At 38.5% G+C, this 20,940-nt stretch overlaps 1 protein-coding gene across 1 annotated transcript; it reads left to right on the forward strand.

Annotated features, from left to right (window-relative positions):
• Positions 1-7,534: 7,534 nt before the first annotated feature.
• On the forward strand, positions 7,535-20,445 carry LOC147866074 (ABC1 family protein). Its single transcript, XM_087316448.1, has 19 exons — positions 7,535-7,659; positions 12,395-12,486; positions 12,892-13,119; positions 13,226-13,312; positions 13,451-13,540; positions 13,625-13,751; positions 14,788-14,888; positions 14,980-15,148; positions 15,235-15,356; positions 15,448-15,576; positions 16,356-16,466; positions 16,555-16,612; positions 17,550-17,625; positions 17,845-17,983; positions 18,065-18,222; positions 18,790-18,862; positions 18,938-19,132; positions 19,219-19,312; positions 19,412-20,445. Exons 2-19 carry the CDS (start codon positions 12,412-12,414, stop codon positions 20,269-20,271), a joined length of 2,892 nt encoding a protein of 963 aa, XP_087172574.1. The 5' UTR covers positions 7,535-7,659; positions 12,395-12,411; the 3' UTR covers positions 20,272-20,445.
• The last annotated feature ends 495 nt before the right edge of the window (positions 20,446-20,940 follow it).

A 20,940-nucleotide genomic window follows, 5' to 3' on the forward strand; every position in this document is an offset into this window, starting at 1 on the left:
CTCTTCATCTTCGTCTCCGACTCCCAGTCGGCGAGTGTCTTGTCCTCCATGAAGATGATGTCTCGACTCCTGAATATCTTCTTGTCGACAGGGTCCCATACTCGGTAGCCGAACTCGTCATCGCCGTAACCGAGGAATATGCATGGCCGGGTCTTCGGATCTAGCTTTCCTCTCCGGTCCTTTGCCACATGCACGTATGCGAGGCACCCAAACACCTTCAGATGCCGGTAGGACACTTCCTTACCGGTCCACACTTTCTGCGGCATGTCTCCATCCAAAGGCACTGAGGGTGATCTGTTTATCACGTATGTCGCTGTCGACATTGCCTCAGCCCAAAACCCCTTGGGTAATTTCGCATGCGCCAGCATACTCCGGACCCGCTCCATTATGGTCCGGTTCATCCTCTCAGCCAGCCCGTTCAGTTCCGGCGTCTTCGGCACAGTAAACTCGAGTCGGATTCCCTTCGAGCGACAGTACTCCTGGAACTGCCCCCGGTATTCCCCTCCGTTATCCGCTCGTATCGCTTTCAGCTTCTTGCCGGATTCCCTTTCCACTCTCGCGTGGAGTTCTTTGAAGACACACAACACTTGGTCCTTTGTCTTCATCGGTGCCGTCCACAGTTTTCGGCTATGATCATCGATGAATGTTACGAAGTACTGGGCTCCGCCATGTGACTTCGTTTCTACCTGACACACATCAGTGTGCACCAACTCCAATGGTGCGCTCCGTCTCGTCGGTGGCCTTGAGTGGAAGGAGGTTCGGTTCTGCTTACCGGCCAGGCAATCGGTGCACTTCTCCAGGTGCACATGCTTCACTGGGATAAGGTTGTCTTCTGCAAGCCTCTTCATCCCCTTCTCACTCATGTGGCACAGTCTCTTGTGCCACAGCTCACCGGCAGTGTCGGCTGCCACATTCAGTTCTTCCGGACATAACCAGGCATTCATCAGGTACAGTGTGTTGACTTTCCGGGCCCGAGCCACTATCAGGCTCCCCTTGCTGAACTTCATTACGCCGTTCCGGATGCTACCTGTGTAGCCTTCATCGTCTAGCCTCCCGGCCGAAATCAGGTTCAATCGAACCTCCGGAACGTGTCGGACATCCTTCAGCAGCATTTTGCATCCGGTCGGGGTTGTCAACCACACGTCTCCTATGCCGGCAATCCGGCACGTACCTTCATTTCCCATCCGAACACAGCCATGCTCACCGGCTGTGTAGGATGAGAAGTATCTTCTCTCCGGGGTCAGGTGGAACGATGCTCCGGAATCGACCACCCAGGTCGTCTCATCGCCGGCAACGTTTAGTTCACCTTCTTCGGTGATGAGCATGATTTCTTCCTCACTTGCCGCGAGTGCCGTTGTTCCTTTCCGGTCCTGCCCTCGCCGATCCGAACCTCTCCGGTCCGTGGCTCCCCGGTATGCACCGTTTCTCTCCGGTGACTTCTTCGAATCGGTGTTGTCGGTTCCATTGTCTTTTCGGTAATGCCGACAATTCTTTCGGAAGTGCCCCGGCTTCCCACAGTGGAAGCATGTGGGCCTTCCTCTTGACTGCGACCGGGTCCCCGACTTCTCCCGTCTTTGCGGACTCCGGTTCCATTGTCTTCCCCGATCCGATTCGGTAAACAACATCTTCGGGTCGGAGGCCGGTTCCTTATCTCTCCGACGCGCTTCTTCATTCAAAATACTTGTCTTTACCGTTTGCAAGGACAAGTTATCTTCTGTGCAGGAGGTGCTGAGAGTCACCACCAAGTTCTCCCAGCTTTCCGGCAATGTACACATCAGGATGATGGCTTGCATTGCATCCTCCAACGGGAACTTGATCGCCGCAAGCTGATTCACGAATCCCATGAACGTGCTTACGTGTTCCACCATACTCTCGCCGTCCCGGTACTTGAGATTCACTATCTTCCTCATCAGGGAGGTTCGGTTCAACGCATTCTTCCTCTCATAGAGGCCCAACAGCTTCCGCCACATCTCATATGCGTTGGTGTCGTTCGCCACATGTTGTAGAACGCTCACGTCGACGTATTGCCGAATGGTTGCAACGGCTTTCCGGTTCAGAAGCCTCCATTCCGACTCAAGTACCCCTTTCGGTATTTCCGACCTGTCAATCGGTTCGTACAGGTCCCGAACAATCAGAAGATCCTCCATCTTGATCTTCCAGTCGGCGTAATTCTGCGCAGTCAGCACCATCATCCCCGGCTGCCCGCTGCCGCCGCCTTCCATTTTCTGCAGCAACCCGCTCTGATACCAGTTTGTTGGGAATCGATGCTTCGATTCACCTTCTTCCTTTCGGCCACAACCGAGTAATCGCGGATCAATGCAGCAGAAAATAGAAACCAAAAGAGAGAAACACACGAGTACACAGGGATTAACGTGGAAAACCCTAGATGGGAAAAACCACGGGAGTACAAGACTCCAAACAACACTATACAAGAGAAGTATACAATGACGAGCTCCAAGGCGACGACCTTGAGCTCGCTGTCCTCGCCACAGGCGGCGGAAATACACAGAGGCGTCGTCCTCTTCCTCTCTCGCGCTCTATCTCTCACTCTGTCTCACGGTTGCTCCCTCTTCACTCCTCTTGAGTGGAAAAACAGAAAAATGATAAGCAACAACAACACTGTTTGCCCTAAGTCATATTTATACTTATATGACTTTGGGCTATTTACAACTGTAGCCTCAGGGGCCCATAGCGAACATATTCACGGATATGTCCCTGCATCCGGATCGCTCTCCGGGTACATTCGTCATCCGGTACCGAAACCGGGGTCTTCGTCATCCGGATCCGAAACCGAAACCGGGCTTGTCGGCATTCATCTCCGATATCCGACCATCCCATGAGAAGGGACCGTAATCCCAACAGTAACTAATGATAGCTAGTAATGACTACAATTCTTGTAACTCGTTAAGTATCCACTAACAAATAGCTAAGTGATTTTAGTTAACTAGATAAGTATTAAGTGATATACAATTCCAATAGTAATTAGACAAGTATTGACTATTAGTTAAGAGACAATTAGAATTCTAATAGCTAATGCTAACTAATAACTAAAAGATAAATTACAGCTAGCAAGCTTAGGTAACTAGATATCATTATTGCAATTAAACTGTCGCATAACTAATTGATCATATATTGATTAAGGGATATAAATGTCTAATAGTTAATTAACTCGACATTGATTAGTAGTTAAACGATGACAAGAAGTCAAATAGCTAATAATAATTCCAACTATTTCATAATAACGCTAACATCTTAAAGTGAAGTAATAGTTATTGATGTTATGTAATTAGGTACAAGTGTAATAATTGATCTTGTGACCAACTAATTTTGACTAATACTCCATAAGTTAAAAGTGAATAAATTGCTAAATGACAATTTGATTATAGCTTAAAGAGAGCGAATTATCATAAAGAACTAGCTCAAAGATGAATAATTAAGTGATACTCTGAATATTAAGGTTTACATATAGAGTAAATGCATGAGATACGTCAAGAAGGTGAACAAGATGCTCCTTGCATAAATTCCTTCCTAATTGTTTCTCGCATAGATCCTTCTCATTCGGTGAATTCCATTCTTTGGTTAGTCCATAAGATGGTGGTTATTTCCTTCATCTTGGTTGCAACATGCGTCATTGACTTACATCTTGTGGTAAACCATAAGCCTTATTAGATTACTTCCTTCGTATGCTAAATTTAAGTAGTTCATTATATTATAGATGTTTTTTTCCTATGACACATATCATCTGAAATAGGACATTGATGTTCAGCTGTTCATTATCATTGTTAGACTAAGTTTTTATATTTGAAATCATGCTATCCTTTTTAATTAACTATTTATATGTTTCTTATGTGATTTTTATTGATTTATTAAGCTTGGAGGTTCCATTTGGTAACATTAGAATACTATTTCTTACTATAACATTTACTACCTTAATTTTTTTTCCCACTAAAGAGATATGCCTTGGTATTATAAAATCATAAGAAATACAAAAGTTGTGTTGGATAAACAAGCATACCAACCGACTCCATTGTACTCAAATAATAGCCGATTTGTTGTGTATATACAAGAACTACACATATTTGTACACCATATCTCCACATTTGAAAGCCATGTATAAAAATATTATCATTTTCAGCTTTTAATGAGCTCATGCATTCTGACGAAACATTTACTACCTTAATTACTCAATATATGATTATCTTAAGACTTATTTATATGTCTATAGTAAGTTTCTTAGGTTACTTACTAACACATCAATTACATTCTCATTTAAATCTCAATATTATAAAGATATTTATAGTGTGATAATTTAATATTCCGTTAAGTATTGCCTTCTTCTCATGATAGTCGGTTTGCTTGGTTAGGCTATTAAAATACTCCACGATCTTTCTCATTGTACTATTATTTTCATGTCTTTCATCTTCACTAATATCGTTATTACATTTAGGAGCAATTCCATTGTCTTTAATTGGGATGTCTAACATACCTTGAACATTTCTTAATGTTTGCTTTTTTTATTTGCCCTATATTTTCTTATAGCACGTTGTCTACATTATTCCTCAACTTGTATTCACAATTTGATTTGAGGTAGTAATTTCTCTTTATCAATGACACATTTGGATGCAAATTTTATTCATACATGATTTCCCAAATAGAAACAATGAACCATTATTCCCTATGATATGCTCATAAACACCTCTCATTAATTGCCAAGGTACAATTGTAAGTTCTTATCACCTTGTTTGTGGGAGAAAGCTTGACGTTAGAAGGCGTTTCTATGCATGTGTCAATATAATTAGTTAGTATCAGTCTCTAGAACCCAAATTGTTTATGTGAAGGTTAAATAAAAATGTGAAAGTGAGTGGACTTTGCATTTTTCTAAAAGTGTCAAAACTTACACTTTATATTATTAACAATGAAGTGCACCGTTTCGCTAAAAATTTGCTCAAGAAAATGCAAAGTTGTTGTGTAGAAGCAAATTGTTGGAGTATATGACCATAAACTCATAACCATACGAGCTTTCATATTGAATGGACATATCGGATCCATTTCTTAAGATTTGAACCTTTACCTCGTAAACATGACAATTCAAAGTTTTTAATATGTAGATAAGTGGATTGACGAACAATACTACGTTATATAAATTTGTACGGACATCTAAAGTTCGATGTATGTAAATGCTTTAACATTTTGTTTTCGAAAATGTTGTCCATGTTTCTAGCCTACATTTTAGGATAACTTGATTTTCTTAAATTATCACATCCATTATATCTAAAATCAATGGTTGCTAGTTATTCAATACTTTATCTAAAATGCAGACTTTTAATTGTTATAAACTTAATAAATATGTACCTATGTGTACATGTTGCAACTAGCATGTACATGCACAAGCATGCCAATAAACATGAGGGACTTGTGCCAGTTTTTTCTACTCATTACAAACACATATTCATGGTGAACAACCACAAGTTAGTACACCGTTAATAGAGGGGTGAACAAGCTCATATTGTCTGAGAATAAAGATGATTTTATCACTATGCCCACGAGCTTGTATATAATGGAATAGTGTTTGCAAATAACTCAATGATCTTGAATTCTATGAAAGTATCCATTTTGTGTAATTGACATTCATTATTAGAAGCACTTTAGGAAGACCCAAAATGGCTAGGATAAATGTTGTCGAGCAATAATAGTTAGGGTAATATTGGCTAGTTATTGGCACTTAAATTGCTTTAGCACTATTTGATGTGATTCCCATGTGAATATGAAAAATTATTAACAACACTCAAGCAATACTTTGATCATGCTACAGTTGGACAATTTGATTGGTCTTGTGTTGGTTTATGCACAAATAATCGAAGTTTGAACCCAACACAAATTTATAGCAACATTTCAAGACAAACCTTCAAAGAAACGTTTTTTCCATGCTCTTTTCAAAGCACGACGAAAGCTTTGTTTCATTGTTGAAAACATGCAAAAATTCTTGTGTTCAAAGCAAATTTAGTACTCTTTCACTATAGCTCCTACATATATATTACAATAATGAGTGCTAGCATTTAAACATAACTTTTCTTGTGTCGTGAAGAATGTCAAATATCCATCATAGCGATGTTGGTTTGTAGCTTTTGTTGTATTGGGTAGACAAGAATAAGATTTGATGGGGCTCACCATCGCATTAAGAAGCATCATAAGTTTCTAACCATTGATGGAATATAGCTCAACTTACTTAGGACACTTTCGAATGCGCAATGATTTGAAACCATAAAAGAAGCGTTCCGAATGTTGCACGTGGGTATGGAGGACATGTTATGATTATGGTGAGGCCAAGAGAAATGCAATACGCTCCCATGAATCGAACGACAAGTCTTAGCAACGTTAGGAGGGCAACATTTCTCCCAAGAGTCGATTGTACTCCCGTCTCATGGATCACAATCGGTCTTTCGGGATCATTAAAATTCTATCTATCTATTCCCAACTGTGCATATGAATGTGATCTTCAAATAAGCAAACTTCATCATAGATAGAGAGTTTCATTACAACCACCACACATATGTCTGGATCAGGTGGTGACAATCATAGCCATGAATGAGGAGGCAATGGGGGGCTGAACTAGGCCTCATGGACACGAATGTGATGTTCAAATAAGCAGATTTCATCACAAACCGAGTGTTTTGCTACAAACACCACACATATGTTCGGATGAGGTGGTCACAATCATAGCCACGAATGAGGAGGCTTAACCACGCCCGAGGGACACGAATGTGATGTTCGAATAAGCCGATTTCATCCCAAACCAGAGTGTTTCGTTACGAACACTGTGACACATATGTCTGGATCAGGTGGGCACAATTATAGCCACGAATAGAGGAGGCAAGTTCCAAAGGGGCTTAACAAAGGCCTCAGGGACACAACATACATCTTTCCTGGCCTGTAAATAGGTAAGCATCGGTTCACCTCAGTAGATTGTACCCACCCACCCCTATACAGATCATAAATCTTGATCCTGTAGATTTGTTCCGAATGTCTGCGAGGGAATCATGCGAGCGAACACGAATCTTGAGAGCCATCAGGACGCAAAGTCGTAAGAGACCAATGCATGTGCGGGGATCCATGATCCCAATTGGTTTGCTACCTTCCATCATCCCAATTGGTTCGTCTTCTCCGAAGTGCGAGGAGAAGTCCGAAGGCTCCATGATCCGAAGATTCCCCGCGGGAGATTCCGGTTGGCAGATTCCGGCGAGGCGAGGAGAGGTGGATCTCCAAAGCCAGAGACCTCAGACACACACACACACACACACACACACACACACAGAGCCTGCATACAGACAGAGACAGAGACAGATACATACAGAGAATGTGTGCCCACATGGACATGGCTTAAAGTCTTTGCCATTATTCATTCATTGAGTGGAAAGCTGTTTGGCTCTCTACAGGCCACACAAATTCTTCAACGAAAAAAGGAAAGCGCAGAAAGAGAAGAGAAGAGGGAAGACAAAGAGGTAGAGAGCTAGACACATTCATTCATTCACCCACCATTCCATCATCTGTCATATCTGTCTTTTTTATTCCATACCAATTCTTCTGAAGATCAAACATCTCCATCTCCATCTCCATCTCCATCTCCATCTCCATCCACTTCATCTTTTATTTATCTTCGAGGTATGCACGTTCTTCTTCTTTTTTACGCCTGTTTCTGCATTTGTCTCATGTATACATATTTGTGTCAGGGTTTTGAGGATCCGTTGATATTCCCATCCATTTCGGCATGAATCGGATATGTTTTTGAGCTCTTTCTTGATCAGATCTTGATGTAATGTAGCATATTGACTGTCTTTGTTTTGATTTGACGCCTTTTTAGAAAGGGTCCCTAATGATAAATAGCAGGGTTTTATGTAGCTTGAGTTTGGAAGGGTTTTTTCTATAATAAATATTAGGGTTTTATGTATTCTTGGAAATTGATTGATAATAGGGTTGTATCTCCGCTGAAGAGATTTTGAGATAGATAGTACAAATAGGTTTCGTTTGTTACATAATTAGGGTTTTAGATTTTCTCGTAAAGGTTTCTTGTGAGATCACTGACAGGGCTATCTCGATTGAAGGTTTTGTTAAGATAAACAGTATGAATTTACCTTTCCATATAAGGATTTTCTTTTGTCAAATATTAGGGCTTCATGCCTTCGTGGAAATGTTTCTTACGATGGATAATAGGATTTTGCATGTCCTTCGAAATTTCTCCAGCCATATAAAGGGTTTCCCTAGAAATGTTTAAATTTGGCTTCTTTATGTCTTCTTATGATAACTTCATAGTGATATGTATAGAAGACACTGTGTGGCTCTTTGTAAAGTAATTAAGGCAACCTCTGATTATTTGAATGTTCAGCATTCTTTTAGATTTTAAAACTCAGGCTTATACTACATGTACACAATATTCATCAAAATTCAGTAAAATGTGGGTCAAAATTTTGAACATGTCGTTTGAAATATTACCAAGGGATCAAATCCTACAGAAAAATAAATTATGGAAGGACAACAGCCAATCAGTAATTTAGGTAGAAAACTCGTAAAATTAGCTTATTGCGAAAGAGCAATGCTATATATAATCTGAGTAAACAATATCAATTCATCCCCCCCTTTTTCATAATTATATGTGCTGTTTGGGCAATTACATGGACAAAAACATGTTCACCATGATAGAATTCATAAACATTGACTATTTCTTTTATGTGCGCTCAATCTTTCTTAGTGCTGGCTAATGTAAAACCCTTCTGAAACTCGGCATTCTGAGTATTTTTGTTTTCATCCAAAACCCACAGTCATTTAATGATTTATAATGTGTTTGTCACTGAATTCCTGAGTGCGATGGTTGTGCAAATTAAAAATCACATCTACTTCTTCTTTCTATGTGTTGCTCCTTTTTGCTCTACAGCTCTCCCTTCATTTTATGTTATTGTTCGATCTATTCTCTTTAAGTTCTTATTTTAATCTTAATTTTTTAAGTGTTATCTTAACTTTGTTTTTAAGTATCCCCCCTTTGTTAGTTTTAACCTTATTAAGTCTTAGTCTTAACTTTAACCTTTTTTTAAGTCTTAATCATATTTTTAACTCTCCTTTTTTTTAAGTTTTAATCTCAAACTTAACTATCCTTTCTTTAAATTTTTAATCTTAATCTTAACCCCCTGTCCTTTTAAGTTTTTAATCTTAACTTTACCTCCCCCCTTCTTTTAAGTTTTAATCTTAATCAACCCCCCCGCCCCCCTCTTAATCTTAACTCTCTCTAATTTTAATATTTTCTTTTAAGTCTTAATCCTAATCCCCTCTTTAAGTTTCATCTTAACCCACTAAAATCCTTTCAAATCCCACATCCCTATCCCTCGTTCTCCCTCTGTACACCACAACTTGGGTTTAGACACCTAAAAAGCGTCTAAGCACAAGTTCACCCCACAAAAACAATCCTTGATGAAATGCTGCACACTCTATGCCCTCTATGCCCTCTAAACCCTGAACCCCACAACTATAGTGTTTGCCACTCATCACCCACCCTCTACAATACTACAATAATATTGTTTATTATTAACCTATAAAAACCCAACATTAAACCCTAACCCTAACCCTAAACATATAACCTCAAATAACTCACTGTCACAAACACACAAATCGTTTCCCCAATCTTTCCCTACTCTCCCCACCTCCCTTCTCTTCTTCGCCTTTTCATCTTTATTTTTATTTTTTATTGTTCCACTCTCCTTTCCTCTTTACTCATCTACCATTTTTGCTTTTCCCCTCGTTCTTTTATTGTCTCTCATTCCTCATTTCCTACTACCTACATTACCTCGATGATGTCAAATATTCCAAAATGAGGCTCCATGGAATAGATGACGCACAACCAACATCGACATGCTCACCTCGGACCCACCAACGGATACTACAAGCAGGGACACCCCCTCTCTATGTAGGACGACCTATCTGTGCCTGCAACAACTATGTCTTCGAACAAGCCTCCAAATGGCTACACCAGCTACTACATCCCATCCTCCAATCCAAAAAACAACACCTTAAGGATTCACTAACACTTGTTGTTAAAGAATTATCACATCAAACGGTTGGAGATAGGTGTCTACTTGGGTTTTGAATTTCTTTTTAACTTCTTCTATTAGTGTGTTTACCGTTTTTTCTTTATCCATAGTCATGGGTTTGGATATGATGGCTTCTCTAGCGGTTTTGTTTGCTTATTTGGTTTTGACTTCTACGGAGATTTGAATACTAAATTCTAGGGTTGTTTTTTCTAGGTCATTGTTAAACTTGGTGAATGTTTCGTTTTCCCAGTGAAGGACTTTGTCTTCCCACTATTGTTGTGTAGCTAGGTTGTGTAGGGGAATGTCCAAGAGCATTGATGATATGTCTTGAAGTCTTTTCTCTACCATATTTGGGAAGATGTTGATAGTTTCAATAAAGCTTGATGCTAAGGAGTTTTGCGCTTCAATTAAGGCTAGGGTACACTTTTGTCTATACTCTATGGTGACATCATTAAGTTTCTGGTTGAGGATATTTTGTGCTTTTTCGTTATTAATGGTTACACCAGGGGGGTTTGTACGTAGGGAGTAAGGGATGTGATTTTCTTTAAGGTTGGCTCCATATTTATGGAGTACCTCTTAGGCTCTATAATGTTTTCCTAAAAGCTCCCTATATTCTAGAATGGAGCCTTGGCGGATGATGTCAAAGTTGGGAGGGGGGGGGGGGGGGGATGGGAAGGTTTTCTAGGGGTTTTGGATTTCGGGAACAAGGTTTGGGGTTTCCATTCTACCTTTACCCTTGTATTGGATGTGGAGGTAGTGCATGAGTGGTGGTTGCATGATGGCGGGGTGTTGTGCTTAGCGGGTGGGTTAGGTTCTAATGGATGGTTTATGGCACAAGGATCTTTAGATGTGGTTTCTAAGGACGGGGGACCAAATACTAGAAATAATTTTTTGAAGAAAGTGAGTTTCCTTGTGTAGGGGAGTGCGGTGGTGAAGTCGTAGATCCCACTTCTTCTAGGTTCTCTAGGATCATAACGCAGAAAGACATGGGGGGTGTAGGGAGGTGGTTCTGTAGGTTGCCATTAGTGTTTCTTGGCGCTAAGAGTTCTTTTCTGGGTGATATCGTCCTAGTGGGCTTGGGGGAAGTTTTTGGGGTGAAGAAGTGATGTGTGTGGTGGTTTCACTACCTATGCATATATTTAATATGACGAGAACCATTAACATTATTATTAACATCTTTACAAGAGAGAGAGGGGAGAAAGGGGGCGTCCCTGTTTGTAGTAGCTGGGTGGGTTGGAGGTGAGCGTGTCGGTGTTGGTTGTATGTCGTGTATTCTGCGTCTTGGAGCCTCCTTTCGGAATATTTGACGTCATCGAGGTAATGTAGGTAGTAGGAAATGAGGAAGGAGAGACAAAAAAAGAGTGAGGGGGAAAGCAAAAATGGTAGACGAGTAAAGAGGAAGGGAGAGAGGAACGATAGAATTAGAAGAAGAGGAAAAGGTGAAGAAGAGAAGGGAAGAGGGGAGAATAGGCAAAGATTGGGGAAGCAGTTTGTTTGTTTGTGAGAGTGAGTTATTTGAGGTTATATGTTTAGGGTTAGGGTTTAATGTTGGGTTTTTATAGGTTAATAGTAAACAATAGTATTGTAGAGGGTGGGTGACGAGTGGCAAACACTATAGTTTTGGGGTTTAGGGTTTAGAGGGTGTAGAGTGTGTGGCACTTCATCAAGGATTGTTTTTGTAGGGTGGACTTGTGTTTAGACGCTTTTTAGGTGTCTAAACCCAAGTTGTGGTGTACAGAGGGAGAACGAGGGATAGGGATGTGGGATTTGAAAGGATTTAAGGGGGTTAAGATGAAACTTAAAGAGAGGATTAAGATTAACACTTAAAAGAAAAGATTAAAATTAGAGAGGAGTTAAGATTAAGAGGGGGGGTTTGATTAAGATTAAAAACTTAAAAGGAAGGGGGGTTAAGATTAAGATTAAGACTTAGAAAAAGGTTAAAGTTAAGATTAAAATTTAATAAGATTAAAACTAAAAAAAAGGGGGGGATACTTAAAAACAACGTTAAGATAACACTTAAAAAATTAAGATTAAAATAAAGGCTTATAAGAAATTAAGATTAGAACTTAATGAGAATAGATCGAACAATAACATAAAATGAAGGAGAGATGTAGAGCAAGAAAGAGCAACGCATAGAAAGAAAAAGTATATGTGATTTTTAAATGTGCTAGATATGATTGATATGGTATATGTACTTGCAGCTAAATCTTGTAATGTAAGATATACATGTTTAGTTTTCTCCACATGTTCTCTTGATGTAGAGACAGTTTTCTTTTTTGGTTCTAAATAATCGGAAGCATTGTTTTGAATTCTGTCTTCAGGCACAATTTCTTCTAAAATGGGATGGGGCTATGGTGTGAAACGGCAGTTGAAGATTTTTACTTTAACAATGACAATCTACTTGGATTATAAAGTAAGAATCTATCCTTCACTCAATCTAATACATGTGTATGGATTCATGTGAGATTGTCCCCTTGTTTTAGGTGATATTGAAGTTTTAAGTAAACGGGGTCATGTATCCTTCAGTCCAATCTAATGGATATGTATCAATCCATGTGAGATTTACCTCTTGAAGTTTAAGTGAATGGGATCATGTATCCTTTACTCAAATCTAATACATATGTATCCATCCATATGAGATTTTCCTCTTCTTTTAGGTGATATTTAAGTTTAAGTGAACGTGGTAATATATACATTTTCTCTCTTTGACTAAGTCCAACAAAAAAATTTGCTTTATATATACATCATGTGTATGTATTGATACACACATGTATGTTTTTGTTGTGTACTTGAATTGGTGTTTTTGTGATATGTGCAGACAGTTCAGCGCAAAGCAAAATGGTTAACAAAAGACAAAAGAGAGAACATATGGCAGAATACACATGAACGTAATGCAAAACGTCTTCTAAGAGCAATACTTGAGCTGGAAGGACTCTGGGTAAAGTTGGGTCAATATCTATCTACCCGTGCAGACGTCCTTCCTGAGCCTTATATTATCTGCCTTAAGCAGCTCCAGGATTCTCTTCCTCCACGTCCTTTTGAAGAGGTATGTGTGTGTGTGTTTACGTTTTGTGGTATACCCTTTTACTTTAATAGGGGATTGTGGAGAGTGCTGATTTCCCATTCCCTTGTGTCTCTATGCATGGAGCTAGGTTTGTGACACTATTGAGAGTGAACTTGGCAAGACATTAAAAGAATTGTTCAAGGAATTTGATCATGTACCGTTAGCAACAGCATCGGTAAGTGTATAAATGGAGTTTCCCAGGTAGATACTTTAATGGATGCATTTCAAACTGTGAAATTATGTTTTCGCAGGAAATAATTCCTGGATGTTTATACTGCTTTCCTCTAATTTTATTTGGTTATGTATGAAACAGATTTCTCAAGTTCACCGTGCAGAGACAGCTGATGGAGTTGACGTGGTTGTTAAGGTTCAGCATAAAGGCATCAAGGATGTGATCTTGCAGGTCTAATATAAACAAAGTTACTGCGATTTTTCTAATGTCCAGATCTTCAAGTCAAATTCCTTTTAACAGTTATGTTGTCTATAGGACCTGAAGAATGCTAAACTTATAGTGACTTGGATAGCTTGGGCTGAACCCCAGTTCAATTTTGGACCTGTCATCAATGAATGGTGTGCTGAAGTGCCAAAAGAGCTCGATTTTGTCTCGGAAGCTGGTATTTCCCAGTTTTGTCATGATTTGTTGTTTCTTTTTAAGAATGTGAGATGAGTTGCCTGATTAGTGGAAAAGTTTACTATCTGATATTTAATTTTGCACTCTTCATTTCTTCAGTTGAATTGTTTTATCTTACAAACAATTCTACCTGATTCTCAAAGTGCTTGGATACGGTGTGCATTTCAATTGTGCATGCATTATTGGTCAATCAAGGTAGACTTTCGACGTTTATAGTACATGGCTGGAACTTGATCTATGGCTTCAGAGGGGGATGTTGATGATCCAAAGACCGTTTTATAGGATCAGGGGTATTAATTGCATTGGTTAGGCATATTCACATGGTGTAGGTTAGGGCGTTTGATTCAGGAAAGAAAGCAGGAGTTTTCTGGTGTACCAAGAATATGGTTATTAGTATTAGGAATCAGCAACGGTTCGGTTTTGGCTTAACTGATTTGGCCTTGTCCAAACCAAACCGATTAAGCCTTAACTGGTTTGGGAACCAGTTTGGCCCTAACTGGTGTGATTTGGCTTCAGCCTTGCCAAACCAAGCTCAAACTGGTTAAGAAATCTCAAGGCTGAACCACCAAACCGTTTAAAAACAGTAACGGTTCGGTTCAGGCTTTAGTCAAGTTGTTACTGACTCCTAGTTATTACTGTTACTAGGGGATGACTAGCTTTAGGGACTCTCAGAGGATTTTGCGTCTTTATGTTAAAGAAGAAAGCTATTCAAGTGCCTACTATCTGGGTGATTAAATGCCACTTCCATTTTAGCTATAAGTTTGAAATAAGTTCCACATTGCTAAATGTACCTCTGGGCTTGTGTGAAGGAGCCATTAGGTGAAACCATTTTCAAATGTAAACCAGATTCCACTGGTGGTTAAGATTGACTACAAATCCATTCATATATGTTTGATTCCCACTCACCACCCCCGAGGTGTTATGATCTTGGCTTTCCCAATTGGTAGTTTAAATAGGTGGCACTGCTGATTTGTTGACATGAATGCATATATTTTTAACTTCAAAGTCAATTCATGCAGAAAATACTCGTAGAGTAGCAACAAACCTACATCATGCCAAAAAAGATGATGATAATATATTGACGAAGCGAGTTGATGTCCTGATTCCTGAGGTTATTCAGGTTCTGATTTACAACTATTCTGATTTCAGGGTAAACTATGCTTTTATTTCATTATTTGTTGATATAAAACATATTTCATTTCCGAATTAAGTCTACAGAAAAGGTTATTATATTGGAATACATGGATGGAGTTCGTCTAAGTGATATAGAGGCCTTGGATGAGCTTGGTGTTGACAAACAAGCCTTAGTGGAGACTATTACTCGCTCCTATGCACATCAAATCTATATTGATGGGTTTTTTAATGGGGATCCACACCCAGGTGTTCATTGAAATTTTGGGAATTTGTAGAACCATTCAATTTCTGAGTTTTTTTCTTTTTTTTGACAAGACTTTGTTTACTTGTAGGAAACTTCCTTGTGAGCAAGAGGCCACCATTCCAGCCAATTTTGTTAGATTTTGGTTTAACGAAGGACTTATCAACCACAATGAAGCAGGGACTTGCAAAGATGCTCTTATCAGCTGCTGAGGTAAACATTAAAACTTGGTGATCAGCAAAAATGTTTATTAACACAAGATTTCAAAATAAAATTTCTGGTGTTTTTATTTGGGTTTGTTCAGGGGGACCATGCAGCATTATTATCGTCTTTTACTGAGATGGGGTTAAAATTACGCCTTGACATGCCAGAGGATGCAATGGAAATAGCAAATTACTTCTTCCGGCGGGCCATCCCTGCAAAAGAATCTATCGTATGAGTGCTTTCTATTCATCTGTTATTTGTTGTAGTTCTGCGTTGTCATGGGGATAAATACAAATTTTCTTGAAATAGAATGATTTGACAAGTAGAATGTATTGAAATTTGGGCTTTTGTGGGTCATTAATTGTATGCAGGACATTACAGATTTTTTCATATGGAATCGCTGAGTACAAAATGCATAATATTCATTCATTAGATAACATAAAGTCATTGATTAGCATGCATGAGGTCATTTGCACAAACAATAACATCTTTGCAGTGTCAGTAATATAGCCTAAAAGACAACTTTCAAGAAAGTTTTCGCTGGTATTTCACAAATCCCAAAGATTATTTATGTATGTTCATGAAATGACCTCAGGTTTGACAATCCCTAAGATCATTGGTATATGTTCCTCGTTGGAAGTTTTTGGTGGTTTTACAAAATAGCTTAAACCTCATTGTGCAACCTCTCATAATTTTTCCAGCCCACATAATTTACTTTCTAGTATTGGTTTCTTGATTTATAGATCAGGTGGGTAAAAAACATGGAAATGGAAACTACTCTATATTGCCGAGAAGAATCTGAACATCCTCACATGGATTGTGTGAAAATGTGGCATGTTTTTTGAACTAGCTTGAAATCCAATTTAATATGCAAAAGATTTTATGTGAAGTATTTTTGAGATAAATGTGTTATTGTCGAGCTATTCACATTTGAAGTTGTTCTGATGGTTTTAAAATAAATTTTTTGGGTGTACCATATGCTCAAGTCTGCACTTGATATGTGAACAGGAAGATTTTAAAATTCACTCTAAAGAAGCAGAGAAACGCATGAAGCGTCTTCAAGAGAGAATGAAACAGGAAATTGGCGTCAATGCCAAGAAAAGTTCTTATCGTAACCCTGTACGTATAGCTTAATTTGTTCATATTGGACATAGCATAATTTACATTAAGAGTAGTTCTATTGATCGGCTTCTTAATTCTATTTCAGGTGGATGCGTTCCCGGGTGATGCCATTTTTTTCATGAGAGTGCTAAATCTTCTAAGAGGTTTTTACTTGTTATGCTCTTTATAAACCTCATAAACAGCATATGGATAACTCTATCCATAGATGATGTTTTCCTGACAGGGGAATTGTTACTTCCTTAATGCTATTCCATAGTAGCACTTCCTTACAAATTATTAACCAATCTGTATTGACTTTGTATTATTATTACTATTATTATTATTATACATTACATATATGAATACGACCAACTTTCTAATTGTAACCTCACAAGTGGAAAGTAAGAATTGATTGTGATGTAGGCTAGTTTCTGTGGATCCTATTAACTGAATTCCCTTAGATGGTAATAATCCTGATTGGAGTGAAATAGACATGAGATGACCTGACGTATGTACTTGTATGTATTTGTTAGATATACATATATTAAATATACAGGGGCTTTGGATTAATCGTATTAGTTCACTGTGGAATATGCTTCAAAATGTATCTTAGTCTCACTAGAGCCAAATTCATTGACCATTAACTTCAGGGGATCAGAAAAAAAGAAATAATTTGTATAAATTTGTACATCCAATAATTTATTTGATCAATTGTTCTAATGCAAATTTTCAGTCTTTCCCCATCATTTTCTGCCTTTGTATTTGGTGGATATGTATGATATTGTGTTTACATTCATATGCAACATCTGTATGTTCATATGCATGCAAGCTTTCTAGTCAACACTCTATTTAAGCTAGCATTGCAGATTGTTGGAGAGGGCTACTCATCACAGGAGGAAAACTAGGGGCGAAAGAAGAAATTATTGGGTTCTGTAGAGATTAGTAAAATTAATGTACATGTAAAATGTGTCATAAACAGCCTTGGAGCACCGGGGCTTGGTATTTTGTTTATGCATGAATACAGAAATTAAGGAAATTTCTTTCAGCATATTCAAGAGACAAAGTAACAATGTTCAAAAGTTGTTTTTTTTATCATTGCAGGATTATCATCAATGCTTGGTGCTCGTGTGGTGTATCTTGATATCATGCGGCCATTTGCAGAGACAGCTCTCCAGAGGTACTCTATGCTTGGACTGGAAATTCTCCTCTCTTAACTGTGTTTCTAGTGAACAAGATAAAGCTGATGCATACATGTATGTGCGTATGTGCATATGTATATATGTATGTATGTTTGTGTGTATGTGCATATGTATGTATATATGTATGTATGTATGTAGGTGTGAGTACTGAAAAATGGGTTCATTCTATTTTACATTATTATTTTCTTTCCTTACAGTGAGAAAGCTCTGAAATTTGGCTCTGGCATAGATGCAAGTAACTGGATCAATAGTGGTCCTGTACACTCTGAAGTAGAATCCAAATTGCAGAATCTTTTGATAGATCTGGGGCAGCAGAATAAAATTCTTGGCATTCAAGTATATCGCTTCACTTGCAAACACATTATTGAACTTTGGTTTCAAATGGTAGTCTGATTAAATTAACCTGAAAATATTTAGGTTTGTGCATATCATAATGGTGAAGTCATCATAGATACCGCAGCTGGATACCTTGGGAGGTATGATCCAAGGCCTGTCCACAATGACAGCTTGTTTCCAGTATTTTCAGCTACAAAGGCAGTTACTGCTGGGCTTGTTCACTGGTTAGTAGACCAAGGGTAAGTAAACAGTGTTGTTTTTTTATTGTTCCTGCTTATGTTCTTCTTTGTGTTTGAAGTATCTAGAACTCATGTACAATTTTAGAATTTAGCAGTTACTGATATTTTTAACACGAGAGTATGTGTCCATTATTTTGAATTTAAAGTAATGTCTAGAAAGAATATGCCTAACATGTGAAATATTATAAGGTCGTGTCTATGAGTATTAATACCACTGCAATCTAGTTTAGAGGACCATTTAATTTAAAGATTTTGAAATAAACCAAGTCACTCTTGATTGAGCTTCCATCTTTTTCCAAACACAACTTTAATGAAGTATGATATACACATTATTTCTGATTGTAATTAGAAGTGTGGGCAGATCAATCCAGAAATGACTTGAAAGTGTGTTTCTAATTTGTTATTGAGAGGTCTCATAATGAGCATAATGCTTCACTTGATATTTTTCATTCTGGACTGACACTTTCATTAGTGTATATTCTATGAGGTCCAGGAATATTACCCGCTAGAATATATAGTTTATCTGGAATAATCTGTTCTTTTGTTTCCTGGTCTGGTTGTTTACAGAAAAGTGAGGCTGAATGATAAGGTATCTACAATTTGGCCAGAGTTTGGCGTAAATGGTAAAGAGGACTGCACGGTAAAGAATTGAAGACACTGTTTTACTTGATTTCCTTGGCAATGGTTATAATTCTAAAAGATTGAAAATGTGTAGATAGCAAATGTGCTCAATCACACTGCAGGGTTACACAATGCTTTATCTGATCAGTTTAAGGATGATCCTTTTATAATGTGCAACTGGGATGAGATGTTGAAGCAAATTGCAATGGCTGCACCGGATACTTCACCAGGCACAAAGCAAACATATCATGCTCTTACATATGGGTGGTTGTGTGGTGGAATTATTGAGGTATATGCTGCTCTATGTATGTTTGTATGTTTTCGGCTCAGGTCTATGTCATGAGAAAACCCATGAAACGTTATTTGCAATGTCAGAGAGCTTCGGGAAAGAAATTCCAAGAGTTACTGGAGGAGGTTCTCGTTCACCCTCTCGGTGTTGAAGGAGAGTTTTATATTGGCATTCCTCCTGGTGAGCACTGGATGATCATCAGCTTTGGACTTAAATTGATCCTTAATGTTACAAGTTACAACTGTTCTTTTCAGTAGCTAATATCACTGTTCTTCATAGGTGTGGAGTCTCGTCTGGCATCATTAACACTTGACATGGAGGAATTTGAGCATGCAAAAGGTTCTGTGAATAGCATGGGCAATGGCCCTCAGTCTGGCTATTCAACTGTTGGGACTGCTTCCATTGCTGGAAGTGTAGCCGATGACTTCTTTTCTGTTGTAGCAGCGATGCCTGTCCTCTTTAATATGTTATTCATCAGAAGAGCAGTTATACCAGCAGCAAATGGGCATTTTTCAGCTCGAGCATTGGCGCGCTATTATGCGGTGCTTGGGGCAAGTGCAGATTGTGATGCATCTGTATATACCTCATCTAGCAAACCACCTTTAGGAAGCCATCCTCAAATACCAACTTTGCAGCCAAAGGATGCGAAGGATGTCAACACTAGATGTAGAAGAAAAGGACAAAAGGTCGATAAAGAAGAGTTAAGTGAGGAGTCAACCAATGGTGATTCTTCTTCACACTCTGCAAAGAAGCTTTTCAAGGACCCTAAAATACATAATGCATTCTTAGGGACGGAGGAATATGATGATCTTGCCCAAACTGCTGGTCCCTTTGGTTTAGGCTTTCGTAGATATACTTTGAGTGAAGGTACAAACAACAGGTATTTGGCATTTGGCCATTCTGGCATAGGTGGGTGTACAGCCTTTGCTTCCCCAGAACACAATTTTGCTTTAGCAATCACCATTAATAAGATGTCAAGAGGCAGTGTAACAGCTAAGATTGTGAAGTTCATTTGTGCTGAGTTAAATTTGCCTTGCCCGGATCAATATGCAGAACATAGTATGATGGGTCCTGATATGAATTTAGGGTTGAAAACCCCCATTTCAGAATCGGTTAGTTTAGAGCTATCTTCTGATTAAATATTCTCATTTAGAAATTTTTACCTTTGTCAAAAATGTATTATTCCTCAATTTTTTGGATACCCTTGAAGATGGTTATCCACTATAAAAGTGTAAAGATGTGAACTATTTGTACACCAAAATGGAGACACTTCATATATGGGAAAAAGAAATAAACACAGATTACATATGCTTCTCAATATTTCCATTTGCAAACTGCAATGATTAAGAAGACTAGAAATGTTCAACGATTATGTGGTTGGTTCCAACACATTTTCCACAGAACCCAAAATCTGGTCTCCAAATATTAACTTCCAAAGGATCAGGATGTTACTTTATATGTAGATCAAAGGTATGGGAATGTCACTCCACCATTTTGTCATAGAAGTCAATACAACTCAAGATGTATATTCAATCGATGTCTTTCTTTGCTAAAGGAAATGTGGTAGAGGTGTTTGAAATGCTTTCCGTCAAGACTAGTACATTTGGTAACCATTTGTGTGTTCACTCCATAGATTAACAGGCTTAAAATAAAAGGCTGTATTTGAATAATAGCATATGCTAATGTCTGAAGATGGTCATTTGATTAAGCTGTTTGTAGTTGTACGTTTTAAGAATATTATATCCACATACATTCGTGTTCACTAATAAAGGGATGTTTTTTGTCATTTGGCTACATGAACAAGTTTT

This window comes from Azolla caroliniana, unplaced genomic scaffold (genome assembly GCF_043228905.1).
Source record: "Azolla caroliniana isolate FFs.n. ecotype wild unplaced genomic scaffold, voAzoCaro1.0.p SCAF_3, whole genome shotgun sequence".
Lineage (NCBI taxonomy): Eukaryota > Viridiplantae > Streptophyta > Polypodiopsida > Salviniales > Salviniaceae > Azolla > Azolla caroliniana.